Here is a 27,612-nt window from a genome sequence, read left to right as displayed (position 1 = left end):
GCTCCCCCAGGAGCTGTGGGCCAGGGCAGGGGCCACAGGTGGGAATGGGGCTGCAGTGTGGCCTCGGCTGGGAGGAGCCTGGGAAGGTGCTGAGCTCCCATGGGTGTGAGGAGGGTGAGGGGCCTGGAGGGGGGCCAGTGGAGAGAAGAGTAACAAAAAGGCAAGGGGTTACAGGGACCACTCTGCCATACCAGCCATACTTAATCCTGAAGGTACCAGGGAGCCATGGGAGGACTGAGAGCAGGGGAGAGATGGGGTCAAAGGAGTGCGGTGCCAAACACAGGCTGATCTGGCAAGGATGTCAGTAGCCCAAGGTGGTCAGGAGGGGACATGTGAGCTGAGACTGGAAGGGCTGGCAAGGAGGGTGTCCCAGTGGGAACAGCAAGCCTGGTTTGGGGAACAGCACTCAGTTCAGAGTTGCTGGAGCAGCAAGTGTGATTTGGGATGGGGCCAGGCCATGGAGGGCCTTCAATGCCAAGTCCAGGGTCTAGGCCAGTAGTGGGCAAACTACGGCCCGCGGGCCGGATCCGGCTGTTCTATCTGGTTCTCTTGCTCTCCCCTCCGCTCCTTTACTTTGAATTTATATTAGTTCACACAAACACTCCATCCATGCTTTTGTTCCGGCCCTCCGGTCCAGTTTAAGAACCCATTGTGGCCCTCGAGTCAAAAAGTTTGCCCACCCCTGGTCTAGGCTCTGTCCAGGGGGTGCTCGGGAGCCATGGAAGAACAGTGGGCAGGGGAGGGGCAGGTCAGCTCGGGGGCCCTGTGGGTGTGGACTGGCGTGGGCGACCGGAGGCTGAGGCCAGGGGAGAGGCTGCAATGAGGGCCCCTGGGAAGAAGCCTGGGCCATAGGGAAGGTGAGAAGGGGACTGGGTAGAATCATCGGGCAGGAAGACAGGGCTGGGGACTTGACAAGCTGTGGGAGGAGGGTTGGTGAAGAGGCAATGACCCCCACCCACTAGCCCCACTTTGATCTCTGCCACCCACTCTTCAGGTCCCCCTTTGCCCAACCCACACCTCCAATCCATAAAACAGGTCTGAGCGGGAGCTGCTGTGATGGAGGCAGGGGTGGGCAAACAGGTTCTGAGAACCCAGAAAGGCCTGGAGCACAGGTGAGGCAGGTCAGGTCCCCACCCTCAGGTGGCTGGTCTGAGGAGGCCATTCCCCTGCTTGTCCTTCCAGGAGCTCTCGGAGCAGCCGGTCCCTTTTCAGTCCCTCCCAGTGAGGGAGGGAGGCTGTTAGCTTCGCCAGCAGCTGTGGAGCAACGAGGGTGGCCCATGGACCTACCAGAGAGCCCAACGGGTGGCCCCGCTACTCAAAGTAGGTGGCTGGGTCCCTCTTTACCCTGCGGGAGGATGAGGAGGGAGAAGTGGATGAATGGGCACCAGACTGTGACTCGGGGTCTTGGGAGAGGAGGAGGGAAGCTGCCCTGTGCCCACCTGTCTGGACCCCTCGTCCCCTTTGCTCCTAGAGGCCAGAGCAGAAGCCTTTGTGTGTGCGGTGCCCCTTGCCTGGAGCACCCTTTACCAGGGACTGCAGGTTCACCCCTCGCTTCTTTCAGATCTCTGCTTTCTGTAAAGCAGCTGCCCTGTCACACTCACTCCTCTTTGCTGCTCTACCTCTCTTCATAGCACTGACATCAGTTTGTCTGTCTGTTTACGCTCTGTCCCCTCTACTACAGCATGAGTTCTGCCAGGCAGGCTCTGTTTTATTCTCTCTGGTATTTCCAGTTCCTAGAGCAGCATTGTCCAGCAGCATATATGTAATTTTAAATTTTATTAGTAGCCATATTCAAAAGAAAGAAAGAAACAGGCCAAATGAATGGCAATAATAGATGTTATTTAACCTTATATATCCACAATAGTTTCGTAGTATCGTATAATCAATATAAAATGGATTGGAGATGCTTTTTTTCCCCATGCTGTCTTCAAGGTCTGGTGTGTGCTTTATACTAATAGAGCATCTCAGTTCATGCTGGCCACAGTTCGAGTGCTTACAACGTGTGGTGGTGCTACGCCAGAACGATGCTGACACGTAGTAGGAACTTGGTTACTGTCCTAGAATTGGCTGGATGCAAACCACATGCATGTGAAAGCTGCTTCTAGAGCAAGACGCTCGCTCGCTGGCTCGGTGGTTGCCCTCTCTGAAACTCATTGGCTAAGTGGGGAGCCCAGTGTGATGGGGGATGAGGCTCTCACCCTCAGGGAGAGGCAGGCCCCCTTTCTTAGAGGCTCCTAGCGTCCAGCAGCAGCAGTACCTGAGTGTTTTCTCAGGGCCCCAGGCTTGAACTGCGGCCTCAGGAGGTTTTCCGGGTAGGAAGGTAGGAAGCAGGCACCCTGGGTGGTGATACCGTGTGCCCACTGACAAAATGACTGGCATCTAACCTTCTCTGGCACCAGCAGAGGGCGTGCAGCCACTGTGGAACCCGTGGGCCAGGGCTGAGCCAGCTTTGAGAGGCTCCTGAGGAAAGGGAGGGAACACCCAGGGGAGATGGAGATAGAGGAAGACTCTGGGGAAAAAGGCACTGAGAGACAGCAGAGGAAGGTGAGAGAAGGCTGGGGAATGAACGGAGAGTCTCAGAGATATGGGAAGAGAAGCACAGAGACAGAAGAAAATAGGCAAGGGACATGGAGACAGGACACAATGGGGAGAGAGATGGGAAGGAAGATGGAGAGAAAGAGCAAGAGAGAAAACTAGAGAAGGGCAGACACAGAGAGAGGCAGAGACACTGAGGAAGGAGATGAAAAAAAGAACAGGAGAGAGGCACAATAGCATCTTCCTGTGGGGCCCTGGGAAGAGACTGGAGACACGCAGATCCTCGGACCCCATGTGATTTGTAACCAGACAGTCCTGAGTTGACTCCGGGTTGCTCTCCCTGGCTAAGTGGCCCTGGGCAAGTGACTTTGCTGGGCCTCAGGGTCCTCCTCCATAACATGGGTTCACTGCAAGAGGAAGAAACAAGAGTGCAGGGAAAGCCCGGGGCACGGGCCCTGCATCTCCCCTAACTGGGTTCCTACTCCCCTTCCCAAGGAGCATGGGCTCAACCCCGAGGGGGCTGAATTTGAGCTCATTACAAAGAACCTGTGAAGAGTGGAATGAGAAAGGGGCACTCATGTTGAAATTTTGTATGCCTAAGTCTCCTCACCTATAAAGTGGGGCCCATGCAAAACCTTCTATACTAAGCTTCCACGACATGCCAGGCCCCCTGCCAGGGCTTTTCCAGATTTTATCTCATTCATTTTCTAAGAGGGAAGGAACAACACCCCCATGTTCCAGACAAAGAAATGAGGCTCAGAGAGGCTGAGCCCCTTGCCTGGGTTGTCCCGTGGGTCTGCCAGACCCTGTAGCCTGTGCTCAGCCCAGTGCTGTACCCAGCAATTCAGGGAGTCTTGAAGGTCACTTCCAGCCCTCAGAAAGATGCTGGGCTGTCCCTGAGGTAAAGGATCTCCTTCCATATCTTGTATTTATTGAGTGCCTACTATGCAAACACTGCTGATACAGCAGTGGGCAAACAGACCCTGGGATGTGCATATTGCATGTATGTGCGTGCGCACGTACATGCTCTTTACACACACACACACACACACACACACACACACACACACACCACACCCCTAACCTTCCCAGTCCTGGGGAGCAGGATCACTCTACCCCTCCTCCCTGCCATTTTACTGGTTGGGAAACTGCAGCTCCAAAAAGAGAAGCAACTTGCCTACAATAGTGCAGCTGGGCTCTGAGCTCCTGGCCCTGGGCTCCCCTGCGGCCAGCTTCAACTGGGCATGGTGAGGGGAGAGAGACCCGGCCCACCAGGCAGGCTAGGGGACCGGAGATGCAGCAGGCAGAATCGATCCAGGCTGCCAGAATGTTATCGGATTGTTCCTGGCTTCTGGGCCCTCCTTCACCCTCAGCTCCTCCCAGAATCCTCTCTTCTTTGCCCTCCCCTTCCTGTAGCCCCTCTCAGTACAGCCTGGGAGGCAGGGGAAGAGAGAAGGAAAGGGTGCTTACTCATTCTTATCTGGCTTCTGAGTGGGTTGGACACAAAGGATCAGACAGCAGGGGGGACTTCCTGGCCTGAAAGATGGGGCCCACATCCCCAGCGTGGGGGCGTGAGGAGGTGACTCAAAGACCCTCACATTGCTGCCCCCATCTGAAGCTTCCTGCTGTTTCCCACCAGCGGAAACTCCAGGCCGCTAGGAATGAACTTCTCCCCTCTGCAGGAGCCAGGTCACTCCTCTCCTCACGGGTGGACTGGCCCTCTTGTCTCCTCAGTGTACCTCTGGGAACAGCCGGAGGAGGGGCGCCTGGAGACACCGCTCAGCTTAGAGGACCAAATACTCAACTCTATGTTCGAAGCTTGTGACCCCCAGAGGACAGGTGGGAGGGGCAGGATGGGGCCTGGGAGCACTGGGTGTGGGGGAGATACGAAATAATAAGGGGCAGAGATGGGGGGCTTGGAACTGGGGAGCCTTAGAGGGATGAGGGTCTTGTAGGACAGTGATTATGGGAAGCTTCAGGAATGAGTGGACAAGGGCATGAAGGCCTTTCAGGCAAGGACAGTGAGGGGAAGAAAACTTGGGGGATATTAAGAGAAGAGGGTGGGGCTTCATTGCCTGGGGGAGGGAGGGAGAGAGGCTAGCCACTGTGGGCCTGGGGGCATAGCTGATTCTCTTCGGTCCACCCTCTGAGGTGGGTCTGATGACTTGTGAAAAAGTCCAGGTGAAAAGTGGACTTAGAGGAGGGAAAAGGACTTGCCCAAGTTGTCCCAGCCAGGCTGTGGTGCAGGGGTGCCAACAGCCGAGCCAGTGATGGCCTAATGTCTCCAACTCCCATGCCTCCCCACCTGCCCCAGTTCCCTCATGACATGCTCTGTCTCCAGGCTCTGTGGCTGTGACCCGAGTACTAGCCTACCTGGAGGCTGTGACAGGACAGGGCCCCCAGGATGCACGCCTCCAAACACTGGCCTGCAGCCTGGACCCCAATGGGGAGGGCCCTCAGGCCACCGTGGACTTGGATACCTTCCTGGTCATCATGCGAGACTGGATCACTGCCTGTCAGCTGGATGGGTGGGTCCCTGTACCTCCACCCTCACCTGGGAAGTCCTTCCTAAGATCTAACCTCATACCTACTTACTGCAGCCAGCACCCTTTGGGCACAGGGACCTCCTGTGGTTGGAAGGAGGCTGAGGAGAGAAAAAGTAAAGAGATGGGGTAGGGGAACAGCAGAGGGTCTAAGGACAAAGTGCCTGGGAAGGGGGTGTGAAGGGGGCCTGGGAAACAGACATAAAAGGGGCTGGAAGGAGGAAAACGGGGGTGATGGGTTAACAGATGCCCCTCACCATCCCTTCTCCAATCCCAGTCCTTGCCCTCCTGCTTTGCCATCTGGCCCCAGGCGCTAGCCATCTGGCCCCACCTTCCTCCCCATGGAGCTTACTCTCACCTAACCTGGCCCCTCCTCCAGCCACCCAAAAACCCCTGCTGGGTTTGAGGATGGCTGCAGGGGGCTCTAAGGCTCATCCCTTTGATATAGAGGATTAGAGCTGGAAGAGGAGACTACCTTCGAGGGGGCCCTGACCTCCCAGCAGCTGCCATCTGGTGAGAATGCTTTATATAGAATGAAGCAGGTTGGCGAGGGTCAGACAGTGAGGGGACTTTCCACTTGGCAACAGAGCAGGAGATAAGAGTGGGACCCCAGGGACCTTTGCTCTAGCCTGGAGCTGTGAGTTTGGCCTTCCAGGAGCCTCCATGACTGCCTCCCCACCTTCGTTGAGCTTTGGGGGTTTTATTCCTCCCGAGTTGTTTCCAAAGCTTCTAACACCAGCTCTATTATAGAGCCCCACAAATCAAAGACCCCAGAAATTCAGCCAGAGAGACCCTGCCCACCTCTCAGTCTCACCCAGCCGGGATGCCCCAGGCTAAAGTCCCTTGCTCTCCGCACTCACACACTCACAGACCTGCATTCCTTTCCTGCAGAAATCTGATAATCTGATTAGTTACTTGCCCTGCTGTTCGGTTAGTTCAGTGGTTGGCAAACTGCGGCTTGGGCGAGCCGCGGTTTGCCGCTCTGTTGACTAATGAGTTTGCCGACCACTGGGATAGGGGCTTAATCACAAGGAACAACAACAGCCTGTAATTATTGGAATCAATTTGCTTACCATAGTATCCCTAGGACCTCACACACAGGAGGTGCTCCATAAACATGTGTTTGTGTTATATTCCCCAGCCTTACAAAAACAAAAGCAAATGAAATAGAACTTACTTGGCATTCCTTGAACCTCCTCCCTTTGGGTTTAGGGGCCAAGGGAGGGCTGTGAGCAGGGGAGGGGTGGGTCAGCTCTAGTGGGGGAAGGGCAGAAGGGGGAAGCTGGAGGTGAGGAGGCTGAGGAGGAGGTTGTGGTGAGAGCCTGAGCCAGGATGGGGTGTGGGGATAGAGAGGAGGGTGGCACACAGAGTCGGGGAGGAGGGGGGCAGGGCCTAGGTCCTAGTGGACTGCGGGGGTGAGCAGGAGCAAGGGATCCAGGTGGTGAGTGTGGGGCGGGGGAGTGGGAGGAGGAACAGGTTTGGGGCCAGTGTTGGGCATGGAAATTACAGGGCTATCTGGGAGATCCAGCCTGAGCTCACGGATGAACAAGAGGCTTTTCTGATGTTGGGTGTAGTTACAGCCCTGGGAGCAGATGGAATCACCCAGAGCAAATGCTCTGAGGGTGGAAGCCAGACTAGGAATAAGCCCAGAGTCCTGGATCACCCCAATATTTAAAGTCACTGGGGAGCCCACCACCCTCTCTCTGTCTGTCTCCAGGAGGCCCCAACACAGAGGAGCCAGCCAACCTGGAGAGCTTCGGAGGCGAAGACCCCAGACCTGAGCTGTACCTATCCTCAGACCCCCTTCTCCCTCCCCCTGCCCATGACCTCCAGCCTGCCCAGGGCCGGGCTAGGGCTTAGGGTCCTTTGGGAGTGGGTGAGGGATAGGGGCTGTGCTAACAGCTCAGGGAGAGCAGGGCAGTCTCCCTCCTGCTCTTTCTCCAGAAGAGCTTGTCTCCCCACCACCCTCACCACCTACTGTCACCTGGGAAAGGAGGCCGGGGCTGTGGGTGGTGACCCTGGCTCTTCCTGCCCCCAGGCTGGGCACAGCTGACTTGCTGAGCAGCCTGGAGGACCTGGAGCTCAGTAACCGCAGGCTTGCCGGGGAGAACGCCAAATTGCAGCGCAGCGTGGAGACCGCTGAGGAAGGGTCCGCGCGCCTTGGGGAGGAGATCTTGGCCCTGCGCAAGCAGCTCCGCAGGTGGGCCAGGCCCACGTCCACCATCCTGTCCCCGTGTCCCTTCTGACCAAAGCCCCAGCCTCGCTCTCCACTCCCTCTCTCCGTGTCTGTGACCCCGCACACGTCCCGTTCTTCTTTTATCTTTCTCTCTTGTCTCCCTGGTTCTTGTCTCTCAGCATCTCGAGTTCAGATTCTCTCTTTATTCTTCCCTCTCTGATTTTCCATCTTAGCAGCCTATTTCTCTCCCTGTGTTCTGCCTTCCTCATGTCTGTCCTGTCCCCCTATTTTAGTCTGCCACTCTCGAGGACCTACCCCCTTAGTTTTTTAGGTAAAAACTGTCCTGTTCTCCAGGCTTAGTCCTCCCCCCCCCTTTTTTTTTCTCTGAGTCTCTGTCCCCTTCTCCCTGGGTCTCCATCCCCCTCTTTCTCTGTCTGGGATTTCTCTGTTGCTGTGTCTCTCTGAGTGGATCTCTCCTGTGGTCTGTCTTCCTCTCTCATGGCTCACATGTCCCTGCCCCCACACAGTACCCAGCAGGCCCTGCATTTTGCCAAGGCTGTGGATGAGGAGCTGGAGGACCTGAAGAGTCTGGCCAAGAGCCTGGAGGAACAGAATCGCAGTCTTCTGGCCCAGGCCCGGCAGACAGTAGGTTCTGGGCAAGGGGCACAGAGGTGTCCTCTCCCTTCCCCCTTTCTTGGAGTCTGAGCAACAGAGCCTGACTATAGAGGGGAAGAGGCAGAGGTCACCCAGGCTTCCTCCGTCCCTCCGGGTTCTGCTTCAGGCTTTGCCATTCCTCTAAAGACACAGCGGGCAACAGGAGCCATCAGGGCTCCCCAGCCCTGCTCCTCAGTGACCCAGGCCTGAGTGGGATCCCAGGGGAGGGGGAAGGGCAATATGGGGGCAAGGAAGCCCCAATAGAGCCTTTGTCCTCAGGAAAAGGAACAGCAGCATCTGGTGGCTGAAATGGAGATTCTGCAGGAGGAGGTGAGACACAGCCCAGCACCCACCCCCGCCTCTTCCCAATCCTACCCCTGGTGCCTTAGACACCCCCAGCAGCCTGCAGACCAAACACCCTTCAGTCTGGTGAGGGAGACCCAGGATTCCAATATGTGAATGTCTCTGAAGGTTGCATCACTGCATGTGAGAACTGGCACAGTTGGTCGGAGTGTAGGGTATGTGGTGGACTGCCTGAGTTCAGCTGAGGCCGCCTACATACTAGTAAGCATGGGTCCCCTCTCTGTGCCTCAGTGTCCTCACCTGTAACAATGGGCAAAAGAATGGAATCTCCCTCATTGAGTTGTGTAAGATTTAAACAAGGGATGCTTGTAAAGCCTTGGACACAGCATGGAAAGTGCTCAGTAAAAGTTAGCTAGTGTTGTGCACATATTAGTTGTTGTTGTTTTTTATGGTGGAAAGAACACAGGCCTTGAAGTCAGCCAAGTTCAAATCACATCTCTGCCACTTACATGACAGGCAACCTTTAGGCATGTGACTACCCCTTCCTAAGCTTAGTTTCCTTTTCTTACATATATGTTTAATCCTCACTTGAGGATATGTTTTTATTGATTTGTGAGAGAGAGGAAGGGGGTGAGGAGAGGGAGAGAGAAACATCAATCAGTTGCCTCCCACACACGCCCAACCGGGGATCAAAAGCTGCGACCTTTTGGTGTATTGGACAACATTCCAACCAACTGAGCCACCCAGCCAGGTCCTTAGTTTTGCAGTATTTTCTAAGAATGGAGGAGAAGGGTATCTGTTCAACAGGGTTATTATGGTAATTAAATGACTGTTTTTAGCCCAGGGCCCAGCACATAATATAAACAGTCCCAGTTCAACCTCATGTCTAGTTCAAGCCACATTCCATCTGAGACAGAAAACATCATCTGAGTTCATTTTGAGTCTACCTAGTCCTTTTTCGGTGGAAACTGAGACTCATCCCTTGATGATGAATCTCATCACTGTCCCCCCCCACAAGGTGGCATCTAAGTTGCTGGAGACTCAGGCAGAACCTTTGTGCTCCCGGAGGCAGCGGTCCTCACTCAACATCTGTTCTCTCTGCTGGACAGGATTGATGTTCATAGTCCCATCTGGTCCTTGGCCTTAGTCACCACTGCATGCTGGTATCCACTGGGAAGCTGGCATTGCCTTCTCATCTCTGGACATACAGTCCTCGCTGCGTCTGCCAGTGGTGGCCCCCATAAAGGCCACTGGGGCTCTCACTCAGCCACTTATGTACCCATTTAGGGGCACAGCGAAGGTGTAGCTATTTTCCTGTGACTCTGTGGCCATTGTGGCCTCCCTGGTCCCCCTCTGCCTCAACAACTCACTCAGCTGTTTCTATTCCATTATTCACATGCCTTGTTGCTTCTGTGACTAAGCTGAGAAACGCCTCTCTCAGATTCCCACATGTCCCAGGGGTTCTGTGGTTCAAGTGTATCCATTCCTTTCTTTTTAATATATTTTATTGATTTCAGAGAGGAAGGGAGAGGGGGAGAGAGAGAGAGAAAGAGAGAAACATCAGTGATTAGAGAGAATCACTGATTGGCTTCCTCCTGCACACCCCACACTGGGGATGGAGCCCACAACCTGGGCATGTGCCCTTGGCTGGAATCGAACCGGGGACCCTTCAGCCCGCAGGCCGACGCTCTATCCACTGAGCCAAACAGGGTAGGGCAAGTGCATCCATTCTTGCCCCCCTCACATCTAACCCTGAGCTTGGGATGTCTCAGGGCCTCTTTTCTCTCTGTTGCTCTCTTCAACTCTCCTTCACCCCTCCCCCAGCCCTACTCTACCTGACCCCTTCCCCCCAAATCTTTGTCCTATGTCTGCATATGGCTGTTGCATTTAAATCTAAAAATATTTCTACTATTGTTTTCTGGCTCTTCCATGAAAATTCCCTCCCTTGAGGCCTCCACAGTGTGAGGCATGGGATACAGATAGGATGTAACTGTTTCTTCTAGAACAGTGGTCGGCAAACTCATTAGTCAACAAAGCGGCAAACCGCGGCTCGCGAGCCGCATGTGGCTTGCGAGCCGCGGTTTGCCGACCACTGTTCTAGAACTTCTCTTTTTAAGAACCAGGGGCTTTCCCTAAAGCCTCTGGCAGAACCTCCCTCTTATATATCTTTGACCAAAGTGGCAAGTAGTAATAGCCAAGCCACTCCCTAGTATAACACAGCCCCTGATGAGTCGGGAATCCTGATTAACAAGCGGTTTGGAAGGTGTCTGGGTTGCTTTGGCAGTTCTTTGGCTTGTTTTTCTGGTGTGGCCTTGTGATCACGGGGCTGTAACAGCTCCCAACTTCATGTTCTCATTCAAAGCAAGACAAGGAGGGGCAAGGGGGCTCAGCAAATGCCCCTCTCCTGGCTCTCTCTTTTTATCAGAAGGGAAAGCTTTTCCAGGAGTAACCCCACCACCACCATCACCAGCTGCCAGGGAGGCCGAGAGAATATCTTCAGCTTCTGGAGGGGGAGAATGGCTGCTGGGTTAGCTAACTTGCCCCAACTCCTGAATCTTCCAAGATTTCCATCTTGATTCACCTCCAGGGCTAAGGCTGGGGACCCATCTGCCCACATGGAGAGAGGACCCCAATGAAAGCAAAAGGAATAAGCAGGGTGAATGGCAGCCAGCAGTCTGCTCTTCCCAGCCCAGAAGGCCTGTTGCCAGGTCAAGTGCCTTGAGCTGCGCCTGGGACATCCTAGGCGCTCGATAACTGGAGCTATTCTTGGATCCCTCCCCTCCACCTTTCTCCCCACTGGCTGCTGCCTACAGAGCATCTATAGATCGAGTTCTCAAGTTACAGTAGAATAATGCTGGAGTAAGGGACACTCAGACACTCAGCTTTCCCTAGGAGGACCTATGCATAGAGCAGGGCTCAGGTTACTGCAGAAGAAGGCAGGAGTGGCTGAGTAACCAGGTTCCCTGCCGAGTAGCCCAGGATCCAGCCTGCAAATCCCAACCAGGTGAACAGATGTTGACACAGCATTCCTGGCCCGTCCTTCCTCCGCCCTTCACCTGGCATCCAGGCTAGCTGGGACTGAGAGGGAGGGAGGGCAGCTGATGGAGGACTTGCAGGGAAGCCGGGCTGGAGAGGAGGAGGAACTAGCCTTGGTATCCCCAGGGGCACCAGGATGAGGGATGTGGCAAGGGAAATCAACTACCTCAATGCCCAGAAATGTTTTCCCCATGATGCCTCATCAAAACTCAGTGCAACTTGCTAGGTTTTTGGTGGTCCAGAAACACTAGAATGGAATTTGGGGCATTTTATTCTCAATGCTATTTCATAGCTAGCTCTGCCCACTTCCCTCTCCTGGCCTGCTTGTCTCCTCACCCCATCCCCCCCCCCCCATAATTCTCCTCACCCTTGAGGATTCTGCCCCAGCACTGCCTCCTCAGGAAGCTCCTCATCAGGGCTCCCCGCAGGCCCAGGCCCTAGTCCTCATCAGAGTCCACCTCACACGTTATCATCAGCTTCTGCGCTGGTCTCCACCTCTAGTAATGAACTTGGGACAAGAGATGCAGCTGGCCGAAACCGGTTTGGCTCAGTGGAAAGAGCGTCGGCCTGCGGACTGAAGGGTCCCGGGTTCGATTCCGGTCAAGGGCATGTACCTTGGTTGCGGGCACATCTCCAGTGGGAGGTGTGCAGGAGGCAGCTGATCGATGTTTCTCTCTCATCGATGTTTCTAGCTCTCTATCCCTCTCCCTTCCTCTCTGTAAAATATCAATAAAATATTAAAAAAAAAAAAAAGAGATGCAGCTGGTTCCCCATTGTCACCCAAAGCTTCATGGCTCAGAGGAGAGTTGAGTTATAAGCACAGGATTTGGAGTCAGATTTGAGTTTGAGTCCACTTACCATGTGACCTTGGCCAAGTTTTTTAACCTCTCTGATCCTCAATTTCCTCTCTAAAATTGGGGATGATGGCAGTTAAAACTATGTTAGGACAGCCAGACATTACATTCTTCCTGAATGGCACATGACATGCATCACAACACCCATGAAATCTGCCTGCCAAAAAGTTGAACAAAGTCTGGACCAGGCCCTGGACCTACCCACCAGTTTCCAGGAAATAATGAAGATGCAGGGACATGGTGAGTGTCACCATGGAGAAGGAGAACACAATAAACCAAGTGCACAATTTCTACAAGACAAATAGCCTGGTTTCTTCCACAAAAGAAAGACCCCCAAAAATGCCAGGATTGGAAAGTGGAGGATCACTCAGATAAAAAGAATTGAGACATTTCAACCAAAAACCTGTGGATCCTCATTCAAACAAAATAAATGTGAAACATTTGAGAGAAAAAAAAAAAAGCACAACTTTGATGTGAGATGGTACTAGGGAATTATTAATTTTGTTAAGGGTGATAATGGTAGGTATTATGGTTTTGCTAAAGGTAGGGTCCTTAAGTAGGAGATTAAAATGCAGGAGTAGTTAAACGTGAAATAATATGATGCCTGGGATTTGCTTTAAAATAATCTGGTTAAACCCCAAACAAAACAAGCAACCTGCATGATAGAGAAGAAACAAACTGGGAAACTGTGTATAATTATTGAAGCTGGGTGATGGGTAAAGGGTTTCATTACACTTTTATTTTTACTTTTGTATGTGTTAAAAATTCCTAATCCAAAGTTTAAAAAATATTTGTAAAAATGTTTTCAATTACAGTTTACGTTCAATATTATTTTGTATTTCAGGTGTATACATAGTGGTTAGACAATCATACTTTAAAAAGTGGTCCCCTGATATTTCCAGTACCCACTTGGCACCATTTATAATTATCACAGTATTATTGACTATATTTCCTGTGCTGTGTACCTTACATCCCCATAACTGTTTTGTAACTACCGATCTGTACCTAATCCCTTCACCTTTTTCACCCAGTTCCCTAAACCCCCTTCCCTTCTGGCAACCATCGGTCTGTTCCCTGTATCTATAAATCTGTTTCTGTTTTGTTTGTTAACTTACATTGTTTAATTTAGATTCCACATAAAACTATGTTGAATATAACACTTAACAAACACTTGATATATGTCAGGCACTGTTCTAAATGCTTTGTGCTATTAACATGTATTTGCATTAATTACCATCTGTAGACCTGGGGAAGTCAATCAACCATTATGTGTCTGAGTTGCTTTTTTTTTTTTTTAATTGATTTTTAGAGAGAGAGAAACATCAGTTTGTTGTTCCACTTACTTATGCATTCATTTCATTGGTTACTTCTTGTATGTGCCCTGACCAGGGATGGAACCCACAACCTCAGCATATGGGGATGACACTCTAACCCAGGGGTCCTCAAACTACAGCCCGTGGGCCACATGCAGCCCGCTGAGGACATTTATCCGACTCGTCCCAGGCCCGCAGTACGCATAAGAATTTGTTCATAGTTTTTTTTTTTAAACTGTAGTCCGGCCCTCCAATGGTCTGAGGGACAGTGAACTGGCCCCCTGTTTAAAAAGTTTGAGGACCCCTGCTCTAACCAATTAAGCTACCCAGCCAGAGCTGAGTTGCTTTTATCTTTAACATAGGTGATAAGAAATGAGGTTTTTTTTACTCATTTACTGCAAGGTGCTCAGTAAATGTTACCAAGTATCTTTAGTCCTCACAGAAGCCCCATGAAGTAGGCTCTATCTTATCTTCCTTTTTATGGATGGGGGATGGACTGATGCACAGAGAAATCAAAGCTGAAATCCGTATGATGGTCGGAAGGGTTTCATGGGCTAAAACATATAAAGTGCTTAGCATGAAGCCTGATGCACATCACGTGTCAGCAAATGTCTACTGTGGGTATTAGCATTGCCATTTGCTGATGTGAACATAACCAGCCATTCCTCCTTCCAGAATGGAAAGCTACTGGCTGCGCGGGATGGATTGAAGAGGAGGACTGAGGAGCTGGCCATGGAGAAGGATGCTTTGAAGGTGCTGCCCCTCCCTAGCACCATCCCCAGGGCCACATTTGCCATCTCCAGTCTCAGCCATTGAGGCCTGGTGACAGCTGGGAACTTCATCAAGCCGTCAGGTTCCCAGGGCTACCAGGCAACTTGGCTGAAATCCCTGTCCATGTAGCTAACGTCCAGAGCCCTGGAGGGAGGTCGAGGAGAGGGGTTCGGGCGTGGGCAGGACAGATGGACAGACTCCTTCCTTGGCAGCGGCAGCTCTATGAGTGTGAACGTGTCATTTGCCAGCGAGACTCCGACCTCTCTGAGGTAAGGGGGCTGGGTGACATTTGCTTCCATGTGCACCTGCCCATCTCCTGCCCCGAGTCAGAAAAGGGAGGCCTGCCTGGCTCTAATCCTGGGATAAGCACACGACCCAGAGAGGTCACAGGGTTCCACTGAGGTCACAAGCACAACCCTGCAGGATCACGCCTTGTGGCTCTGCAGCTGAGCTCTCAGGTTCCCAGATGTCCCAGGGGTTCTGTGGTCCATGTGCATCCATTCTTGCCTGCCCAGGGCCTAGGTTCTCTCTGTTACTCTCCTTCACCCTCCCCCAGCCCTAAGGATCTCCCCATGAGCCCCCCAAATCTTTATCCTACATCTGCATATGGCTTTCACATTTAAATCTAAATTTTTCTATTGTTTTCCAAACGCAGTGCTGTCCCTCGGGGCCCTAGCCCTTCCCCCCAAGCTCACCCTGCCCTCCCCCCACACTCACACACCTCCACTCCTAGCCTCAGTGTCTTTATGAGGTTGGGCCCAGTCTCATTGGCTTTGGGCTTTCCCAGCGCACGTGCCATGCAGAGAGTCTGGCCAAGACCTTGGAAGAGTACAGAACAACCACCCAGGTAACGCAGGCTCCCTTGCCCGCCCTCGGCAGCCCCCTGCTTGGCATGGCTCTCCCCACTTCTCTTGCCATCTCCAAGATTTACTGCCTCTTTCTGTTTCTGACACTCTGTCCCAAGTCTCTCACTTCCATCTCCACTGTGTGATGTATGTCCCTCTCTCTTTCCCTCTCTCTGCCTTTTCGTTTTTTCTCTTTCATTTCTCTCCCTCTGTGTATCTCTGTTTTCCATTCACTTTTATTCTCTGTGGGTGTCTTCTCACCACATCTCCCCTCCTTATCTCTCTGTGTATCTGCCTTGCGTATTTAGGTCCTTGTCTCAGCCCCTCTCTGGATCTAGGGCCCTCAGACTTTTTAAACAGGGGCCCAGTTCACTGTCCCTCAGACCGTTGGAGGGCCGGACTGTAGTTTAAAAAACAACTATAAACAAATTCCTATGTGCACTGCGGGCCCGGGACGAGTCGGCTGCTAAGCAGGACAGGCAGCAGCACCCGGCGGGCCGGATAAATGTCCTCGGCGGGCCGCATGTGGCCCGCGGGCCGCAGTTTGAGGACCCCTGATAGTCTGTCTCTCATGGAGACTCCTGTCTCTGTCCCTGGTCTTTATGAGTCTCATACACTTCCTGTGTCTCTTGCCTCTCTTCGAATCTGTTTCGGTCTGTGCTTTATTGTTCCACGTGTCTCCATCTCCGCCTTCCTCTGCTTGGATTTCCTGGCTGGCAGGTTACCTTCCGGGTTCCTGCTGCTCTCTGTCTCTCCTTAGCCTCCTAAGTTTGTCACTGCTTTCTTCCCTGTGTCCCTTGGCAATATGTGTCTTGAGGAACCCAAAGAGGTCAGGGGAGTAGAATTGACCTTGGAAGAGGAGCCTAAGGGTGGGGGTGGGGAAGAATGGAAAACCAGGTGTCCCTCACTCCCTCCTTTGCAGGAACTGAGGTTGGAAATCTCACACCTGGAGGAGCAGCTGAGTCAGATCCATAAGGGGCCAGATGAGTGAGTGGGACATGAAGGGTGGAGGAGGCAGGAGGAGAACCCAAGGCCAGGGATCTCAGCCTCCAGCCCCACGGTGGGCAGGGTGGCAACCCCAGCACAGGCCGACGGACAGGTGGTGGGCAGGCACAGAGGCCGTCCCCCTCCTGACTGTGTGGCCAGGCTACCCAAAGGGGCTCAGGTGAGAAGAGTGGACTGGACCAAGCTGCTGCCCCCATCACTGGGCGTGGAGATCCAGGCCATTCAGCAGGTGGGTCTGGCACCCTGGGAACGCCCCAACCCACCTTGAGCTGAAACTCTGACCCAGCCCTGACTCACCTTAACCTGTTTCTCCTCAGGACCATCTGTCCTAATCTCTCCTTATCCAATTCTTCATCCTGGCACCAAACTCTTCCTGGGTCCTACTTCCACCCTCCCCAGCCCAGCCTCATATCAGCTCCTTCCACCTCCCACCCCACACCTCAGCCCATCTCCATCCCCATCTCTGACCTGCATTGTGCCTTTACCTGGCCCTCCCTGACCTCAGAAACAACTTTCCCAGAAACAAGAAGAGGCAGCCACCCGTCTCTCCAGCCCTCTGTGCGGCGTGTGGCAGTGGAAGGAGGGCACCAGTGAGAGCGATGAGGAAGCTGAGTTTCTGCCTAAAGCCCCAGCTGAGGGACAGGTGAGCACAGGAGGGGCCATGAGACCAGTGGAGTCCAGAACTGGGAAGAGGGCCTGGGACCCCATGTACCTGTTCTGTTCCCGCTCAATAGGCAGTTGTTCACTGAGGGACACGGAACCCAAGCCAGACAGGACACCATTCCTGCCCCCTAGGGACTGGCCTGCTAGTGTGCAGGCTAAAATGAAGAAAGCAAACACAAATTCCTTTGTGATTGTGATTGTTGTTGTTTAGGAAACACTGTCAGAAATCACCTTATTTAAAATGGTACTACACCCTGGCCGGTGTGGCCCAGTTGTTAGGAACGTCATCCAATACACTGAAGGGTCTTGGGTTCAATTCCCGGTCAGGGCACATACCCAGGTTGCACGTGCATATGAGCGGCAACCAATCAGTGTTTCTCACATCAGTGTTTCCTCTCTCTCTCTCTCCTCTGCCTCCCTCCCTCTCCCTTCCTCTCTCTCAAATCAATAAAAAACATATCCTCAAGTAAGGATTAAAACAAAAACTTTAAAATTTTTAAAAATTAAAAAAATGGTACTACATACATTTACAAAACAGTCAAGGGGATATAAAGTACAGCATAAGGAATACAGTCAATAATATTGTAATAACTGTGGGGCCAGGTGGGTATTGGAAATATAGGGGGGACACTCTGTAAAGTATATGAGTGTCTAACCCAGGGGTGGGCAAACTTTTTGACTCGAGGGCCACAATGGGTTCTTAAACTGGACCGGAGGGCCGGAACAAAAGCATGGATGGAGTGTTTGTGTGAACTAATATAAATTCAAAGTAAAGGAGTGGAGGGGAGAGCAAGAGAACCGGATAGAACAGCCGGATCCGGCCTGCGGGCCGTAGTTTGCTGGTCTAACCACTTTGCTGTACACCTGAAACTAATACAAAATAATATTGAAAGTAAACTGTAATTGAAAGTAAACTGTAATTGAAAAAAATTTTTAATTAAGTTACTAAATCCTAAAAAAAAATAAATAGAACGGTACTACAGTGGGAAGTGAACGGTTCTTCCTGACACTGTAAAGATACATTAAGCATTGACCTTAGCAAACCCACTATGAAATCTTGAACTCAGCAATAGCCATTGTTGCCCGGGCTGGTGTTGTTCAGTGGTTAGAGCGTTGCCCCACAGACCAGAGGGTCCTGAGTTCAATTCCCCATCAAGGGCGCATACCTTCGGGCTTTATTCCCAGCCCCATTAGGGGTGCCTACAGGATGTGTCTCCCTCACATGGATGTTTCTTTCTCTCTCTCTTTCTCTGTCCCTCCCCCTCCCTACCTTCCTCTCTCTCTCAAAATCAATGGAAAAAATATCCTCAGGTGAGGATTAACAAATAAAAAAAGTAGCGATCATTTTATGAATTTTGTAATAACCTGAACAATAATATTACATAATTTTAAATAACTGAGGCAACTCATCCTTTTTTTTTTTTTTTTAATCCTCACCCAAGGATATTTTTCCATTGATTTTTAGAGAGAGTAGAAGGGAGGGGAAGGAACAGGGAGAGAGCAACATCGATGTAAGAGAGATACATCGACCGGCTGACTCCTGCACACACCCCACCCAGGGCCTGCAACTGCGACACATGTCCCTAACCAGAATCGAACCTGGGACCATTCAATCCGCAGGCCAGTGCTCTAGCCACTGAGCCAAACTGGCTAGGGCGACACAACTCGTCTTTAATGTCCACACTAAGAAGTGAGATTTTAATCTATTAGTGCCAGAAGGAATTTGTTTGTTTGTTTGTTTTAGAGAGAGAAACATGGATTTGTTGTTCCACTTATGCATTCCTTGGTTGCTGCTTTTTTTTTTATTAATTTCTTTATTGATTAAGGTATCACATATTTGTCCTCATCCCCCCATTCCCATCCCAAACCCCTCCCCACGCATGCCCCCAACCCCTGTTGTCTGTGACCACTGGTTAGGCTTATATGCATGCATACAAGTCCTTTGGTTGATCTTTCCCCCTTACCCCCACCCTCCCCTACCTTCCCTCTGAGGTTTGACAGTCTCAGCGATGCTTCCCTGTCTCCGGGTCTGTTTTTGTTCATCAGTTTATATTGTTCGGTTGCTGCTTCTTATATATGCTCTGACCAGGGATTGAACCTTGGTGTATCAGGACAACACTCTAAGCAACTGAGCTACCTGGCCAGGGCAACCAGAAAAAAAAAATTTTTTTTTTTTTGGTTAATCCTCACCCGAGGATATTTTTCCATTGATTTTTTAGGGAGAGTGGAAGAGAGAGGCAAAGACAGAGAGAAACATTGATGTGAGAGAAACACATCAATTGGCTGCCTCCTGCACAGGGCCTGGGCCAAGGAGGAGCCTACAACCAAGGTACGTGCCCTTGAACGGAATCGAACCCGGGACCCTTTAGTCCACATGTTCTATCCACTGAGCCAAACCAGCTAGAGCAGAAATTTTTTTAAAATATGTTTTTATTGATATTTTAGAGAGATAGAAACACTGATCAGCCACCTCATGTATGCCCCCTCCTGGGGATGAAGCCTGAAACCCAGGCAATGTGTTCTGACCGGGAGCTCTCTCTTGGTGCATGGGATAGGATGGTATTCAACCAACTGAGCCACACTGGCCAGGCCAGAAGAAATTTTTTAAAGAAAATATTGCTAACAGCTCTGTATACAACTCTGTATTGTCTTGAAATCTATACCATTTCAAAGCTGCTCACCATCCTTAAAGAGAAACTCACTTCTCTGCTCACTTTTTTCCTGGGTTGAGAGAAGCTTCTGTGTTTCTCTTTAACATGATGCTCTCTTTTGATTTCTTATTTACCTCTCCCAGATGCTCTGTGCGGTAGGCTTCCTCATTCCTCATTCTTCTACTCATGGGAAACTGAGGCTCACAGAGAGACCACATGCCCACTGTCACACATCTTGGGGAGGGCAGAGCTGAATCTCTCCCAGGAAATGAGCTTCTGCCATGAGCTCTCAGACACCCCATCCAGGGGAGGACTGACCCAGATCTCAGGGTGCTGCCTGCACTTGGTCCTGGGGGGACAGAGCCGAGTCACTCAAGACCTAGGTCCCTTAGCACTCAAGGCCTGGTGGCGAGATCACACAAATGGGCCATCCCAATGCAGGATGATGGGTGTTGGAGGTGGTGGGTGAGCCCTGTGGGCACCCAGAGAAGGGGGTACCTGTGTCAGGTGGGAGATTGGAAGAGACCACAGGGAAACTGACATTTGAGTTTATTTTGAAGGAAAAAAGAGAAGTTAAGTGGTATAAGGAAAGAACGGCCCTCCAGGCAGTGGGAGCAGTGTATGTGGAAGCATTAAACCACATAATATGCTTGGGGAGTAGAGGGTGGGTGGGTGACTAGTGAGAGATGAGGCTGGACCGGATCATGAAAGGAATTCCCTGGCAATCAAGCTACAAGATTGTACTTTTCTCCATCAAGCTACAGGAGGCCTGTGAGCAGAGAGGAGCAGGGCAGGGTGGCTCTGGTTGTAGAAAGATTGCTCTGGGGCCAGCCACATGGGGACTGAGGTGTGAGGCCAGGGAGGAGGCTGAGGCAATGCTCCAGGGGGTAGGATGAAGCCTGAACCCCACCAGGGCCTTTGGATGGAGAAAAAGGGATGGACAGAGAGAATTGGGGCACAGAAGATGGATAGGCTGGAGTTCAAGGTAATGGGAGGGGAGGTGCTGAACTTACCTTGTGATGTTCTGAGGTGAGGGACTTGGGAGGGGCGGGCTGCCCAGGGGCAGTGGGTACATAAAGCTAGAGCTCAGGGATGCATTTTTTTAAATAATTATTTTAAAATATTTTTATTGCCCTAGCTGGTTTGGCTCAGTGGATAGAGCGTTGGACTGTGGACTGGAAGGTCTAAGGTTCAATTCTGGTCAAGGGCACATGCTCGGGTTGCAGGCTCAATCCCCAGTAGGGGGCGTGCAGGAGGCGGCCGATCAGTGATTCTCTCTCATCATTGATGTTTCTATCTCTCTCTCCCTCTTCCTCTCTGAAATCAATAAAAATATATCAGAGAGGAAAGAAGAGGGAGAGAGAGATAGAAACATCAATGATGAGAGAATCATTGATCGGCCGCCTCTTGCACGCTCCCTACTGGGTAGGGATCGAGCCCACAACCCAGGTATGTGCCCTCAACTGGAATTGAACCTGGGACCCTTCAGTCCGCAGGCCAATGCTCTATCCACTGGGCCAAACCAGGTAGGGCTAAAATAATTTTTTTAATATATTTTTATTGATTTCAGAGAGAGAGAGAGAGAGATAGGAACATCAATGATGAGAAAGAATGATTGATTGGCTGCCTCCTGCAGGCCCCCTACTGGGGATTCAGCCTGCAACCCAGGCATGTGCTCTGACTGGGAATCAAACTGAGTCACACCGGCCTGGCTCAGGGATGCATTTAGAAAACAGTGTCAGCCCTGACTGCTTTGGCTCGGTGGATAGAGCGTCGGCCTGCGGACTCAAGGGTCCCAGGTTCAATTCCGGTCAAGGGCATGTACCTTGGTTGCGGGCACATCCCCAGTAGGAGGTGTGCAGGAGGCAGCTGATCGATGTTTCTCTCTCATCGATGTTTCTAACTCATCCCTCTCCCTTCCTCTCTGTAAAAAATCAATAAAATATTTTTTTAAAAAAAGAAAACAGTGTCAAGTTGATTGAGATGTCTCTGGAGAAAACAGAGAGGGACCTTGGTCCTGAGCGAGAACAAATGATCCAAGACTGGGACCCTGGGAGGATAATGGGGTTTGAAAGGGGACCACTGAGCCCCTTTTGAGCCCAGGTGAGAAGTTTGGGGGACCTGGACTCCTGGGTCCTGAAGAAGAAGAAAGGGGCTTGATGTGGTCTAGAACAATGCTCCAGTTTCTGGTTTCTGCTCCGGGCCGGCGTCGGTGACGGGGATAGAGCTGTCCCAAGGAGGGGGCCCAAGAGGAAGGCAGGTTTTTTAAGAAGATGGTGAATTCTTGAGGTGTTGTAGCCGGAGATCTAACCTTTTTTCTTCCCCCACAGATGAACTTCCAGGGAGAGCCAGCGTACCAGCATGAAGGAAGGAAGGAGCGGTCAATGTGGTAAGAAGCCTGCTCCTCCCAAACCCATCCTCTGCCTCCAGGTGACACCTGATTCTCAGGCAGAGGGAATGTAAGAACTTTAAAAGCCCTGCTAGAGCCTCATCACCTACTCATTCATTCATTCACTCACTCACACATGCTGAGGCGACCCTGGGCCTGTGCACCAGCATGAGTCAGATCCAGCCCTGCCCTCAGTGACTCCCGGTCCTCCTGACCCACAGAGTCCCGAGAGGACATCTAGCACCTGACCCCACCTGGGAGAGAGGGAGGACTTCCTGGGGAGGCGATGCCTGAATGGGGTCTTGCAAGAGTGGTATTCGTATAGGAGACTCTTAATAAAAGAAGATAATTGTCAGGAAGATGGGACAGCTCAGTCACCAGGTCACTCTCACTGAACACACCTCTTCAAGGCCTAAAGGGAACCTGGGATAAATGAGACCCAGATTGGGCCCCTGGGGAGCACTCAGGCAGTCAGGAAATCATGAGGGCTCTGGAGTCAGACACCTGGGGTTCAAATCCCCAGCTCAGTCCTTTTATGATAGAGGATGGTCGGTGCAGTTGGCATGATGCTGTGGACCTGTGATTGTTGTGAGGCTTGTGTGCAGGCCTTTGAGGAGAGAGAAAGCACTAGATGTCTGCAGGAACCCTCCTTGGGGCCCTGTCCTTGGGGCCTGTGGTTTCCTGTGGTGCCACCCTCTCCCCCACCCCTCTTTCAGCTCCTAGCTGTAGCAACTAATGAGGCTGCCTGCCATGGGCTCTAATTGGACTGTCTGGGAAAGCTGAGGTTGGGAGGGATGGGGGCTCCAGAGATGTGACCTCCCCTCAGTCACCAGGACATGGAAGGGAGAAGGGGAGGGGATAAGCAGGGGCAGGGGCAGGGGCTGGACATCTTAATTGGGGGGCAGGGGTAGTGTGATGCACAGATCGGGAAGATGGGAGTGAGGGAGGTAGTGAAATCCGGTGGCCCTGGAAGTGGCTATGGTTAAGGGCCTGAACCTTGAGGGGCTGGATGCCTTTTGGTGTGCTGGTTGAGGAAACAGCTGTATCCTGAGGGTTTCCTGAAACTGGAGGGCCAAATCCCTTGTTCCCAGTGAAGGTGATGGCTAGGAATGTGGACATCTGGGTCTCCAAGGGATATCCAGGCTGAGCAGCTTGAGACCCGAGTCTCTAAAGAGGCATTGCAGGGACTCAGGCATCTGCGATCCTTGGTGGGGCCGAGGCTGGGGCTCATACCCCCTGAGAGAAATGGTCTAGAATGGGAGTGGGCCTTACATGGTTGGATTCTGGAGTTCAAGTCATGAAAAAAGAACCAGTAAGACTGAGGCTCAGTGAAAATGGTGCGACCCAGCAGGTAGGAAGTCGGGGCAGGGTCTCCTCAAGGCCCTGGTCTGAGCCTCTGGTGCTTTGGGGAGTGAGAGCTGGAAGCCTCGGCTCCTCGCTGGGGCATCACCTAGAAAAGTAGCCCCTGAGAAAGCCGGTGAGATGAAGAGACCCTCACACCCTTTTTGAGGTCACAGATCCAGGTCCATCCCCCTTCAGGCCCCAACTTTAAAGGTTCCCCTGAGCCCCTCACGGGCAAATGGGAGCCAGGCAGAGGGAAGAAGCTTGCAGTGACATTGTTGTTGCCCCAGGTTGCCCAGAAGAGAGGAAGAGGAGGAAGCAGAGATCCACATCACGGTAGGCAGTCCCCAGCACCTCTCCCCAGTCCCCATCCACTCCGGGCCCTTGGAGGGGACTGATGTCATCACAGCTCCTCCCCAGCTCCCGCCTGCACCCTCACTTCCCCTGAGCAGACAGAAAAATCATTTGGCCAAGAGATAACAAGGCCCTCGCTGTAGCTAATGAGAGCGGATGGTGCTGTGGGTGGTGGCCTACAGGCTAGTGGGCGGCCAGAATGTTCCCAGGGGACCCCCCCTCCCACGCACACAGAAGGCTGCAGCCGCCACACCACCGGCCTCACAGACATGGCTACACCCCCGGATTGCGAAAATGCACACGCACATGCGCCCACACACAGGAAAGGGCCGGGCCCTCCGCAGCCGGCCTCAGCACCCCCCTGCCCAGCACCACACACACCTTGGCTTTTCAAAGCAGCAGGTGACAATCCCCATTCTCAGACAAGGAAAGGGAGGGAAGGAAATGTGACCTGAGTGAGGAGCCTGCAGTCCTCGGCTGAGGGTGTGAGAACCCAAGTGTGTGCCAGGCTCTGTTCCAGGCACCTGGACCCTGCAGGGTCCAACCATCCCACATGGTCTCTCTGAGCAGCCTGAATGCAAAGCCCACCTCCCTCCTGCCACACCCTCTGTGGAGCCTGGTCCCACCTCCGTTTCCTCGAGCTGGCGTGGTGAGGATCCTCACCCGGCTCTCAGTGGGGTGAGGGTTAAGGATCATGTCAGAAAGAGCCTGGCTCCAGGCCTGACACAGAGCAGGCACACAGTAGGTGGCAGTGGTGAAGGTGGTAGCTGGCACTGGTGTTCTGTTATTTGTTATTTATTACTGTCTTTTTATTGCCATTGGATACTTCAGAATCCAGTGGAAGTGGAAATAATCAGCTTGAGTAGCTCACACAGTTATCGAGCATTCACTATGTGCCAGGCACTGTTCTGAGCCCCACGCCCACTTTTTTTTAACCTGAATTCACTCAGTCAGTCTCCACTTTAGGCCTGTGAGGTGGGCACTGTCATCATCCCTGTCCAGCAGGTGGGGAAAGTGGGGCGTGGAGAGGTGGGGTGATGTGCCAAAGGACACACGGCCAGAAGCTGGCAGAGCTTGGACCCCAGCCCGGCAGTGTGTTTTGGGGAAGCTCGCACTGAAGCCGTTCATTCACTGTGTTCCACCCCCTTCCGTGAGGTCACTTCTCCCCAGGACCCCTGTCCCAAGTTTGTCATCTCCTTTGTCCTTCCAGGCTGACCTCTCCATCCTTCTGGGAGACCCTCACCCTGGAGACATTCCAAGAAGCCCTCCTGAGAGGTACTAGGACCCACAGGGACTGGGAGGGAAATTGGGGACAACGTGCAGTGTGATTGCCCTGCCCTTCTCTCTCTCCAGCAGCCCCTCCCAGCCAGACCTACAGCACGCACTGGTGCCTGTGGAGAGGAAGCTGGTTCCGGTTAGGAGGCCAGTCTGGAGCCACTTCTGCCTGTGCCCCCTGCACCCCCACCCCCAGCAGCTCAGGTGAGCCCCAAGGTATCACCAAAAGGAAGATGGTGGTCAGTCATCGGGGCGCATAGGCTCCCCTGGGCCCTGCCCTAAGCCCTGTCATGCCACCCCACCAGGGTCACGCGGCATCCGCTGATTCCTGCACCTGTCCTGGGTCTCCTGCTGCTGCTGCTGCTCTCCATCCTGCTGCTGGGCCAGCACCCGCCCCCCACCTGGCCCCACCTCCAGCTCTGCTACCTTGGCCCCCCCCCAGTGTGAGCCATGCTCCCCACCCCTCAGAGCAATGCCTAGTTCAGTGAATTCCTCGGACTCTTTTTACTGTTGTTCCTATTGTTGTGCCACTGTTATCAAGACCCCAGATGCAGTTCAGTACTCCAGGATCCACGCCCCGGAATGGGGTCTTATGTGAAGTCTCTTGGTTTTGTGATGTTTTTTACTACATTTCTTGATAATAGCGAAACACGCCCAATAATGGAGTAAGTGCTAGGGGTTTAGTTTCCTCACAAAACAGCCTGGAGAACAGCACGAGGCCCACAGCTGTTAGTGCACTGAGCCTGTGACCCTCCTGGCCCTTCCCTCATGCTCAGGGGATGGCGGACATTGTGGCTTCATACATCATCTCTGCGGAGAGAAGGCGATGTGGCCCTTCTTTTTTATAAAGAAAAGCAGTAGCCTTCCCAGAGCCAGCAGCAGACCTGTGTTTATATCTTGTTGGTCAGACTGTTCGACATCTTCACCCCTAGCTGCAAGGAGACCAAGCGCCTCTCCTGGCAGAAAGAGGGAGGAGATGTGGGCCAGGCACACACCACAGATGTCTGTCCACCAGTGCAAAGGGCCAGCAGGAAGTGGACCAGTGCACCATTTGTTTACTCCACAAACACATAGTTGCCACAGCTAGACCTTAAAAGATAAAGCTGTAGAGAAACAGGCCCTCCAGTGTCAGGCTGAGGAGCGTTCATTTTTCCCAAGGATGATGGGAGGTTTGGGAGGTTTTGCTTGTTTTTGGTTATTTATGTCTTAATTGAGGTGTAACTTACATACAGATAAATGGACAAATCTTAAGTATCAGCTGGATGAATTTCTGCATATGTAAACATTTGAAACTAAAACCCAACCCAGGTCAAGATATAGACCAGTTTCAGCACCACAGAGGCTTCCATGGGAGAGTTTTGAGCAAGGGTGGGAAAAGGCACCCAACTCAGCCTGGAGGCTAGAGGTTTCTTCCCAGATCCAGGACATCTGTTTAGTCTTGAAAGGTGGGTAATGTTGGTTACAATGAGCAGGGGCTGAGGAGGAGGCTGCAGGCAGAGGAAGTAAATGTGTGAAGACCAGGGGGTGGGAAAGATCCTCTGTGTGGAGAGCCATAGGCAGCACCGTGCTGCTGGGATTAAAACTAAGAGAGTGCGGCCAGCGTGGCTCAGTGGTTGAGTTGTCAGCCTATGAACCAGGAGTTCACAGTTCCATTCCTGGTCTGGGCACATGCCGGGGTTGAGGGCTCGATCCCCAGTGGGGCGTGCAGGAGGCAGCCAATCAATGATGCTCTCTCAGTACTCATGTTTTTCTCTCCCTCACCCTCTTTGAAATCAATAAAAATATATTTTAAAAAATTTTAATGACAAAATGATTTGGAGCCAGGAAGAATTGGAGGCTACAGAGGGGTGAAATTAAGATAGAGAGGTGGGCAAGAGCCCATGCAGGGTTTTGGACACCAGCATGAACTTTACTCCTGAGTGCCCAAGAAAGGCTGCGAGCAGAGAAGGGACAAAATCAACTCGGAGTGGGACAGAGACCGAGCCTGCATAGGGGATGAGTAATGAAGTGAGGCTGAGGCAGGAGGTGGGGAGAAGGCTGGGGCTGGGGCCCAGGTGGGAGAGGACGAGGTCTAAGCTGGACCTGGTGTGTGGGTGGAACTGACAGGCTGTGAAGGCAGAGGAAGAGGGAAGGACAAGGACAGTACCTCACCCAGTGGCTAATAGACTATGTAGCCATTCCCAAGATGGGGAACCTATGAGAAGGAGCTCGTAGAGGAGGGGTTGGGTGTCAGGGTTCCAAGAGGTGCTGGAGCCCTGAGCTCTCAGTCTGGAAATGAAGGTCTGGGTGTTACCCGCTGTAGTGATTAGGGAGGAAGTAGAGTATGGGAAGGGTACAGGCCAGGACCCAGCCCTCCAGCTCGCAGAATGAGACCACTCAGTGTCCAGAAGAGGGCCCGGCATAGGGTCACTGCTTGTAAGATTGTAACTCCATTTCTCCATCAACAGAGTGGAAAGGTTTCTGAAGTTGCACAGGTTTGGGTTCCAGCTATCCTGTGCTTTGTTAGCGCTGGCAACTTGGGAAATTAGTCCTGGCTTTCAGAGTCCTGTTTGTAAAATTGGGCCAACTCTGGATGATTTTGAAGATTACAGTTATTCAGTATTTCAACTACGTAGGAACAGACACACCTCATGGCCCAAAGGGCAATTACGGCGCGGTGCAGATTATGGGAGAGCTTGCCAATCACCAAGAGTCCGCCTCGCCCCCTTCCCGTTGGCGGCCACACCCAGCTTCACCCTTTTCGCGAGACCAATCCCAGTGCGGTCCGCGCGAGCTGCGCCCAGGGCACGCAGTTCAGAGCCCACGGCGTCTGAGAAGTGGGAGGTGGTCAGTCACCTTGAGGGGCAGGGCTGAAGGCTGGCCGAGACTCCAGAAAGGCAGATTCTGATCGGCTGCTTTCTCGCC

The 27,612-nt window shown here is 52.4% G+C and overlaps 1 protein-coding gene across 1 annotated transcript; it reads left to right on the top strand.

Annotated features, from left to right (window-relative positions):
• Positions 1-1,277: 1,277 nt before the first annotated feature.
• KASH5 (KASH domain containing 5) lies at positions 1,278-26,497 on the top strand (the record flags this gene model as incomplete). Its single annotated transcript, XM_080643809.1, has 19 exons — positions 1,278-1,320; positions 4,270-4,374; positions 4,877-5,063; positions 5,527-5,591; positions 6,796-6,862; positions 7,117-7,278; positions 7,782-7,899; positions 8,188-8,238; positions 14,090-14,167; positions 14,398-14,454; positions 14,973-15,032; positions 15,953-16,017; positions 16,177-16,264; positions 16,556-16,678; positions 21,680-21,738; positions 23,370-23,415; positions 24,644-24,708; positions 24,787-24,912; positions 25,014-26,497. 19 exons carry the CDS (start codon positions 1,278-1,280, stop codon positions 25,153-25,155), a joined length of 1,707 nt encoding a protein of 568 aa, XP_080499935.1. The 3' UTR covers positions 25,156-26,497.
• Positions 26,498-27,612: the final 1,115 nt, after the last annotated feature.

Source organism: Plecotus auritus (genome assembly GCF_963455305.1).
Source record: "Plecotus auritus genome assembly, chromosome: 10".
In the NCBI taxonomy this organism is placed as follows: Eukaryota; Metazoa; Chordata; class Mammalia; order Chiroptera; family Vespertilionidae; genus Plecotus; species Plecotus auritus.
This window is presented reverse-complemented; position numbering and strand designations above follow the sequence as displayed.